Raw genomic sequence first — 9,928 nt, 5'->3', positions numbered from 1 at the left:
GAACTGAAGAAAGGTAAAAACTATTAATATATTTCTGAATTGATGTGTCCTTATTTAATAACAACACTGAACATATGTTTTTTTCCAAAGCAGGATTTTTACTTTGACAGCCTAATGGTTTTTTTTCCCCTTCAGAGTAAATATATGCTCAGGAAAGAGTAACAAGAATGTAGATGGGAACTTAATGAATTCTAGCAAGTTAGGACCCCGAAATTATGATGATTTTTTTCCTTGTCTCTTTTGCCAATTGACATTTTTTTAAAAAGTAATTCAATGCTGTATTTTGCATATTTCTTGAAGTTTAGAATGTATATATTTATAGGTTCCCTTTCTCTCCCCCTTTTAATGTGTAGATTTATGAGGAATCGAAGATGAACTTGGAGCAGGAGAGGCCCTTTGTCTGCAGTGCCCCAGGCTGCTCACAGGTGAGTGAAGTCAGTGACAATATTAATTAAGACCACAGCACAAGCATGGGCTTGTATAATGCATCATCATAATCACTATGATCATCAGACATGTGTTAATACAGTGGTTTCCAACCCCGCCCCCTCCTCCTCTTCCTCCTCCTCCTTTTTCTCTTTCTCCTTTGTCCAATATGTTGTTATTGAATAATTAAAATAGGCAGGTATTTAGAAGCTAGTGGCTAACTATCCCCTGCTTCACTTTATGTCCCCCAGCCTGATCCATTTATTTTAAACTAGACTGAACTTTCCTCCAATTTAAAAGTGATGGAGAACATAGGAATAAGAATCCACTGGTTCAGAAGGGATACAGCTCTTCTAGTATTTCACTTTCTTTCTTACCCTTTTGTAAAAACTGCTAGGTTTTATTTCATGTAGCAGATGCTAACCTGATTTTTTAATTAACATATTAATACTTAATACTTCATATTATAAGATATCTTTCCATTATGTACCCTCCATTTTAACTGAACTGTATTGCCAAATTTGGACCCAGAATATGCATGTTGCATCTTGCTACATATATCTAGGGGTTCAATCTAGTCTATAATATTAGAAGTTCAGTCTTTTCTTTAAAAAAAATTAACTAATTGTCAGTTTACCTTCTACATTTAAATTTCAATATTCTGTATGACTGATAATCAATGGCATCACTGATCCCTACAACAATGCAGACACCTCCATCCATTGTATTGTTTATGCTAGTTTATCTCAGTAATGAGAATACACAACAAGGATTCACTAGAAATGATCTTCTTTTCCAGTTTGGACACAAGTCTGCTATTTAACCTTGTTTACATGACTTAATCTCCCCAGGCATCTCTGTGATTGAAGAAAATTTGTGTGTACCTCTTTGAAAGTCTTCAGTCATTGTATCTTTAGAATCCTGTGGGCTTCTCTGATGGAAATGCAGGCTATTCTATAATTATTTAAGTTTTTAAAGATGTTTTTATCAAGACTTGGAATAGAAATGTAGAAAATCTGATTTCAGATGTTGGCAGGTAACTGATGGCCTGGTTGGTCTACCAGATAAATCAATAAAAGACTTTCTATTGAATGTAATGGATTTTTGGGTCAGCCCTTGAATCAGGATTTGTAATTTTAAATCTGAACATAGAAAGTTATACCTTCCCTAGAGTCCAGAGTCCCTACCTCCAGAAAACAATTGACAGAAATGCATAGTGTGGCAGCTGTAGCACGGCAGACTAGCTAAGGGCTTTGGTGACTCCTTCATCAACCAGTTTGTACATTTGAAGAATGAGTTAGCTGATCTTATGTACCAGAAATGAGGCACATTTAGCAAAGGCATAAGAGACTGGATTGAAGGAGTGGCTTTTCCCCCAATCCCAGCAGGCATTCTTTAGAACCTGCTGATTTTCACACAGAAGACAGAAGCACAGCATTCCATGAATGAAATTTCATTTCTACATTGTGTTTCTTCTAACAACATTAGCATGGAGAGTTTTCCCACATTCCATTTATTCCCATTGTCAATTTCTAGTGCTTGCATTTCTTCCAGATGAGTAAACACTGAATCAGGATTTCGCAGTTAGGAAAGGTCTTTGGGAGTTTTTTCTTTTGACAATTTTTCTACATTATTTACTCTGCTGTGCCTATGTAACTAGATAGTCATAGAGAGTATAACATACTATAGCTATTTTGCTATAGCCACTAGCACAGTCACTTAATATGTATGAGAAATACCATCTTGGAAGCACCAAGTCATTTTCATTTTACTAGCAGTTTTCTGTTTTTCTGCAAGAGATCTCCCACCTTAAAATGGTGCTCTTTACAAAATCATATGGACATATCCTAGCTTTCCTTGATACTCTGTAAATGACCCTATTAAACAAAGAATTGCAATAATGTGTAGTGAATAGTAGTGCCTGCCTATCTGCTCTTTTAGAGGAGACACAACTGTAACAATTTTGTTGATATCAAAGAATACTGACACAAGTTGTTACTGTGCAACTGCACAATTCGGCATTGCAGCAAAACTGCTTTATCTTTAAATCTGCTTCAAAGTTAAGTCATTTTAGCTCACTTGTGTCATGACAGGCAGATGCAGTTGTAATAGAGCATGTCATGCATTTCCCCAGGGAGATGCAAAGCATCCTGGGATGCTGGGGGACTGTGAGTTAACTTGAATCTTGAGGCAATCTGGGGCAGAAAAGTTCAATAAACCGATTTAACCTAAATCAGTTAAGTCTACTACATCCATCCAGGTTCATCTTAAATCTTGGCCATTTTGAAAGTGGTTTATGTGCACTGAACTTCTGTTGTGTTACAGACTTGAACCAGTTTCTGATCACTTATACCAGTTTATGTGTAATTTCTGTCCCTCACCCTAGAGTAGGGTGAGTCCAAAATCCTTATGAATCTGAGACCCCAGCCTTTCGGTCCCTGATGCCCCCAAGACCTGTGTCAGGGTGCTTTCTTCCAGTTCAGCTCCTGAGAGAGGGACATAACCTTTTTCAAAAGGGAAAGGAGTGCATTCTGAAGTCCAAAACAGCAAACCATATGGTGGCTCTCCTCTTCAATAAAGGCATTTATTTGGGGGAAAAGGCCACAGATCAAGACAGCCCAACCGCTATTCAGTGGGCTAAGTAGTTTCTCTTTTTGGCTGTTTCTGTGTTATTTGGATGGTTGGTTCTTTTTTTAAATTCTATCTATTGCCAAAAGTTTATTAGAGAACTAAATGCTTTTTTCTTCCCTTCTCTATGTTTGCCTGACAGCGCTTTCCAACAGAGGATCATCTGATGATTCACAGGCACAAACATGAAATGACTTTGAAGTTTCCTTCAATAAAAACAGATAATATGTTATCAGGTAAGAAGACATGAATGTGAGAATCAAGTGAAATGCCTGTTTTTAAGATGTCAGAATTACTTGCACTGGAAAGCTAAATACCACAAAGAGTTGTATTTTAAAAGTACCCCAATTAATAACCAAGTAGAAATGGAACAAACCAGCTTATGCATTTCTAGACAAAATGGTAGCTGCCATTTTTTGCCTCTTCCTCAGTTTGATATAAGGGGAAGAGAGATGACTGAACTTGCGCCACATTTATTTTATTTTGATATCAGATTTGTAGGGTACAAAACAGTTCTGGCACAGTCTCATTTATCATGAACACATAGACACTTAAGAAAATCTTACTCCAGGATCCAGCAATAAAAGCATTAATGAAACATATTTGTTATGCAGTACTTTCAAGGGTCCTATTTTGACTTAAGAGAAGCTCAGCTGGGCATTCATATTATGCCACATAATAGTCACTGTTTTAAGACACCCACTTAGAAATGGGAAATAATGGAAAACAGAAATGTTAACATAGACTGTGGACATGATACCTGTGGACCATTGAACTACAATGCAAATAGGTGTATTTTAAACATTAAATTTATAGAAGTTATGTTCATACTCCACAAATATTCCTTTAGGATGTATATACATGGGCTGAGATATTTTTCAAAAGTAAATAGTGTGAGGGCCGGGAGTGGTCCAAGGCCCTCGGGGGTGCGCGGTGGGCTGTGGCCAGCAGCCCGGACACGCCGGGTCGGGGAATGCAGGCCGGCGGACTAGAATTAGGCACGGACGCTTAGCGGTTGATTAAAGATTATTTTACTTACACCGAAGATGGTTGCGGTGCAGGCAGGAAGACTTGCTTGGGTTGCGGTTACAGACAGAAAAGAAGAGAGGCAGACAAGAGTTCCTTCCACGCGAACCTCTAGCCCAATCCGGTTGAAGGCTCTAAACACGTGAGCCCGTCGTGTCAACCGAAGAAAACAACTCGAAGCAGAGAGCTCTGGATACACTCACACGAAGTTTGCTAGGCTCCGTGGAACTTGCGTGCAGGGAAGGGGTTCATCGAGGGATCGTTCGGTGACGGGGAGAGGCCAGAGGTTGATCAGACCCCTATAGCCTGCGCTGGGTTCGATAGGCTCCTCAGCGCTTAGAGATCTTCACGAGACGTGAAGTTCTCCTCCTCCAGATGGTTGTGGAGTCCTCCCTTGCAGGGTTCTCCTCGGAGTTCTCCAACTGGGGCGGAAACTGCTCAGCAAAGAAAGCTCCGAGTGGCGGGAAATAATTTAGCAGTGCCAAAGCGCACACAAACAAAATCACACCCTTGGGTTGTGACAAATCGGATCTTGTTCTCACTCTTTCATATCACCCAGCCATGGGCAGATCTAGGATTTTGAAAAAGGGGGTGCAAATGATGTGGTATATAATCACATATAACACAACACACATTTTTCTCTGGTTAAAAGAAACTAGAACCTTTACTAATATACTAGTTGCCTAGGGCTGTATTATTCAGGTTGAGATCAAAGCAAAAACAAATATAACTTTATTGGAATGTGCATTAATTTTCTACGCTATATATTATGTAGTCTCCATAATTAAATATACATGTCTTATTGATGTTCATAAAACAAAATCTAGCCTTCTTCAGCATCTTGACAGTGAATTTAACATTTCTTTGACAGTTATTTCCACACTTGGTTAATTTTAATCTGAATTAAAGTTTCCGCACTTTGAGTTAATGTTTTTAGCTAGAACTAGAAACAGTCTGCAGGGCTGTGAAATAAGAAGAGGAGTAACTACAGACAGGAAAATTGCAGAAGAAAGGGTAGCGTTGGAGTGGTGCTGTAGCTGTGGTGGTCTAGAAACATGGGAGAAGCAAAGATTTTTGTTGGTCTGTCCTTTACTGGACAAACTACATAGTTGGCATAGACTTAGACAAGCTTTTGAATGCAATGCATTCTGCTTCAGAACATCAAAACCATTAAAAAGGAGAGAGGGTTGTGGAGTGAAGAGAGATTAGCAGGAATCAGATAAATTCTAATGATCCATGAAATCAATTTATGACCTCAGCATTTCCTGAAAAGAAATTCTGCTGCTGCCATTGCTGCTGCTGCCAGGCAGCTGGCTTTAAATTTTGGGTGGAACGGGAATCAAAGGAAGTGCATGACTGCCAATGGATCTACCCCAGCACTAAGCTTATGTATTTCATTACCTCTCTATCTTTATTAGAATTGTCAGCAATTGCTTGCAAATATTTTTGGTGAAGGGTGTGTTTTTTTTATTTGTTTATTTTTTAAAATCATGCCTAGGGTATTTTATAGAGACCCCAGAATGCCCTTTTCCTCCTCGTTGCCTTTAAAATGAAAAATGTTAAAGAACAACTGTCAAAAGCACATAACACACAAAAGAACTGGACCGATAAAAGTGCACACATGCCTTCTGTGCCTGTAGATTTCTGTGTGTGTGTACAAATGGGAAGATTCAGCTTGCAGGTCAGGGCATCTTCTGGTAGTGAAGCTGCTTCAAACGATTGTTCCTGTATACAGTGGGTACACACTCAGAGCATTGTTGATGAGCTCAGTTTTGAAGGAGCTGTCTGTATAAAAGTGCACCAAAAGTTTTTGGGGGCAGATTGGGTCTGGGAGGTGGGGCAAGAGGAACTTACAATGTTTCCATTGCCTAATCCACACCTCCCTTTTAGGCCAGGTATAGACATTACACTTTTACTGATGTAAGTGATTGGAAACCAATCTAAAGAAGAGAAGGAGAAGGAGAACACATAAAACTTGTCTGTACCTATAACAGAACAGAAATTTGGCACACACAAACTGGTTTAAGAATGACAGAACCTGCTCTAAGATTTGCTCCCCCCACCAAATGGCGAACGTGTGTTCTGTTTGCTATCAATCTAAACTACACTGCTTATAGAAAACAGCATTATTTAGATCATTTCCAGCTCAGGCTTTTTGAATGTCTGTACCTAGCTCTAGAGTCTTAAATGTAGCTTAAATCTAGCTTAAGTAGAGGGCTAAGGGCTGGAGAGGCAAGCAGCCTGGCCTGGGATCAAGGGCCAGAGGGCTAAGCACCAGAGACAGTGAGGGCCAGGGGTGCAGAGTGAGAGATGCAGGCAACAGGGGGCAGGGTCCCGAAGTGAGAGACGGACACAGGGACCAGGGGCCCAGAGGCACAGAGAACTGATAGGGCTGAGACTGAGAGAGCTGACCCCAAATCGGTGGGCCAGGGCTGGAGGTCAGTGGCCAGAGGAAAATGAGGTTAAAGATAAGAGGGCTGAGGCTTCTACAGGGGACAGAACAGTGTACAGAGTAACATCTGCAAGGCTTGGGCATGGCTGTAGGGGTGGAAGGAGGCCACACATTTAGTCCTTAAGGCACGTAGGACTGGAGGGAACAAGAGACTGAGACAAGGAGAAAGAGAGAAAACCTAGGCTCACCTGTCTCTGAGAGCAGCCTCCATTCATCATTTTCCAGCATGAAGACATGGCAGGTAAGAAAGCAGGGTTAGACCCTGGGTAGCAAAGGCAAGGGAGAGGCAGGATTGAGACGGCCGTTATGGGGGCATCATGGCAATCCTAGACACATCTTCTGTTATAGGGATTTTTTTTTCCAACCCCCATTTTGAAAGTTTCAACACTCTGCTGTTGATTGCTAAGAAGCAGGGTTGTTTTTTTTTCATTGCTCATGTAAACCTTGGGAAAAATTAAATTCTGTAAAGTTGGAGATGTTTTATTCTTGAATTTCATAATGAAAAATAGAAATCCTATATGGGGAGGAGGTAGGCTTTCCCTTTAGATATTTGCCTCCTTGTCTTTCTTTTTTGTTTCTTTGTCAAAATTGTTTCTGTTATCAGTACCTTCAAAACCTGCAGCAGCAATTGCCTTATAAGAAAGCTATGTGCAGTTAGACTTTTCCATTATCACATGGGATAACCATATAAAATAACCACCTTTAATATTGTACCCTCTTTTATTTACTTTTCCAGCAAGGATGAAAAGAACTAGTTAAAAATATATTGGGCAGAATCTATTAGCATGTGTGAGTTTAAGGAAGCTACAAGAGTTATCAGTCCTCATGCTTCATTTGACATAAGCTGATTGGCAGTTTGGGACTAATATGAAACTTCCATTTTTGGTTGATTTAATATCAAACAAATATCATCATCCCAATGGTATTTTTACTTTTCTGTGGATTTCTGTTGTTATCAGGGCACTGGAACTGACAAATTAAAAACCAAATAAAATATAGTTTGAGAAATCTTTTCAGGTGCACCTTTTGTGGTATGAATTCTCTTCCTCTTTCCTACTTACTGTAGTATTATTTTATAAGTGAAGGATGAATATAAAATGAACCTTAAAACCGTGGCAGTCTCTTCTGCAGAGCCTCAGTGAAGTTGATGCAGGCACATTGATTTACACCAGGCATGGCCTGGTCCATAATTTAACTTGGGTCTGTCCAACTGGCAGCCCATGAAGGGTTAAATTACATCCCCTGGACTCCTGCCCAGCCACCGCTCCCCCGCATTGTTCCAGCTGCAACAGCAGCCAGAGTCTCCAGGCTTCTCTAGGGTGGTGCAGTGCTGATGACTAGGGAAACTGAAGGTGAGCCTGGGGCCATACAGATGTGCACTGCAGCAGGGCAGGGTGGCAGGTAGGTGCATGGTTCAGTGGGGGAGGGGGTATGTCTGTGCACTGTGTGGAAGCTCATGGCTCACCCTGGTGTGGCCCACAGGGCGTGCATTCCCACCCACTTAAAAGTTGGACTGCCCTGACTTAACTCATTATCAGACTGTTCCACTACATTAGTTCAGTGTGTTGGCACTGATAGAATAAGGGCAGCTTTGTTCTTCCATCTGATAATTCCTACAACAGGACACTGACCCTGAGTAGATAACACTAAATAGCAATAGATTTTCTGGACTGAACTGGTGAAGAAGGAATTGTTACCTTGATAAGTATGTCATTAAAATATAAGTGGGTGTCAGGTGGCTAACATGAATGCTATCTTGAAAGATGGCAAAACATTTTCTGGAAGGAATTGGGGTAATATCAGCCTTACTGTGTGTTAAGGAAAGGAGGTAAGGGATTTCTATCATTTTTCATCAAAAAGATGGGATGTTTGAGATAATTCAGGCTCAGAAAAATACCTTTCTCTCCTGCCCTGGGACTGATGTCCCACTATTAGAATCACAGAATATTAGGATTGGAAAGGACCTTAGGAGGCCATCTCGTCCAATCTCCTGCTCAAGTAGGTTGTTCCACACAGGGCTTTGTCATTCCGGGCCTTAAACTTTAAGGATGGAGATTCCACCACCTCTCTAGATAACCCATTCCAATGCTGCCTCCTAGGGAGAAAGTCTTTCTTAATATCCAACTTAAACCTCCCTTGCTGCAACCTGAGACCATTACTCCTTGTTCTGTCATCTGCTACCACTGAGAACAGTCTAGCTCCATCCTCTTTGGAACCCCCCTTCATATAGTTAAAAGATGCTATCAAATTTCCCCACATTCTTCTCTTCTTCAGACTAAATAAACCCAGTTCCCTCAGCCTCTCCTCATAAGTCATGGGCCCCAGCCCCTAACCATTTTTGTTGCACTCTGCTGGACCCACTTCAACTTTCCACATTGTTTCTGTAGTGGGTGCCCCAATACTGGACACAATACTCCAGATGTGGCCTTACCAGTGCAAAATAGAGGGGAAGAATCACTTCCCTTGGTCAGCTGGCAAGGCTCCTACTAATGTAGCCGAGTATGCTGTTATCCTTCTTTGCAACAAGAGCACAGTTCTGTCTCATATTCAGCTTATTGTCCACTGTCACCCCCAGGTCCTTTTCTGTTGCTTAGCCAGTTGGTCCCAAGCCTGTAGTGGTGCATGGGATTCTTCTGGCCTAAGTGCAGGACTTTGCCTTTTTCCTTGTTGAACCTCATGAGATTTCTTTTGGCCCAATCCTCCAATTTGTCTAGGTCACTCTGAATCTTAGCCCTACCCTTTAGTGTATCTACTACTCTCCCCAGCTTGGTGTCATCTGCAAACTTGCTGAGGGTATACTCCATCCCATCTTCTAGATCAGTTATGAAGATATTGAACAAAAGCGGCCCTAGGACCAACCCATAGGGCCCTCTGCTTGATACTGGCTTTCAACTGGACATCTATTAATGCAGACTAGACTAAACATTGATTACTACCCATTAAGCCTGATGATCCAGCCATCTTTGTATCCTCCTTACAGTCCATTCATCCAACCCATACTTCCTTTGTTTGCTTTGAAGAATGTTGTGGGAGATGGTATCAAAAGCCTTGATAAAATCAAGGTATATCATGTCCACTGCTTTCCCCACATCCACAGAGCCAGTCATCTCATCCTAAAAGGCAATCAAGTTGGCCAGGTATGACTTGCCCTTGGGGAATCCATGCTGAATGTTCCCAATCATCTTCTCCTCCAAGTGCTTCCTTGAGGACCTACTCCATGACTTTTCTGGGGACTGAGGTGAGGGTGACCAGTCTAGTCCCCTGGATCCTCCTTCTTCCCTTTCTTAAAGTTGGACACTATATTTGCCCTTTCCCAATTGTCTGGGATGTCCCCTGATCACCACAAGTTTTCAAAGATAATGGCCAGTGACTGCAATCACATCAGCTACCTCCCTC

The 9,928-nt window shown here is 41.2% G+C and overlaps 1 protein-coding gene across 5 annotated transcripts in view; it reads left to right on the top strand.

The window, feature by feature from the left end:
• Positions 1 to 9,928, top strand: part of LOC102386674 (cyclic AMP-responsive element-binding protein 5-like) — a 120,509-nt gene that overhangs the window by 53,137 nt on the left and 57,444 nt on the right. For all 5 annotated transcript variants that reach the window (XM_014521231.2, XM_006026466.2, XM_006026465.2 and 2 more), the window contains exons 2-3: positions 354 to 425; positions 3,197 to 3,290. In XM_014521231.2, coding sequence (XP_014376717.1) covers positions 372 to 425; positions 3,197 to 3,290 — 148 coding nt within the window. In that variant the 5' untranslated portion in view covers positions 354 to 371. The remainder of the gene's footprint in view (positions 1 to 353; positions 426 to 3,196; positions 3,291 to 9,928) is intronic.

The sequence above is a fragment of the Alligator sinensis genome, unplaced genomic scaffold (genome assembly GCF_000455745.1).
Source record: "Alligator sinensis unplaced genomic scaffold, ASM45574v1 scaffold29_2, whole genome shotgun sequence".
Lineage (NCBI taxonomy): Eukaryota > Metazoa > Chordata > Crocodylia > Alligatoridae > Alligator > Alligator sinensis.
This window is presented reverse-complemented; position numbering and strand designations above follow the sequence as displayed.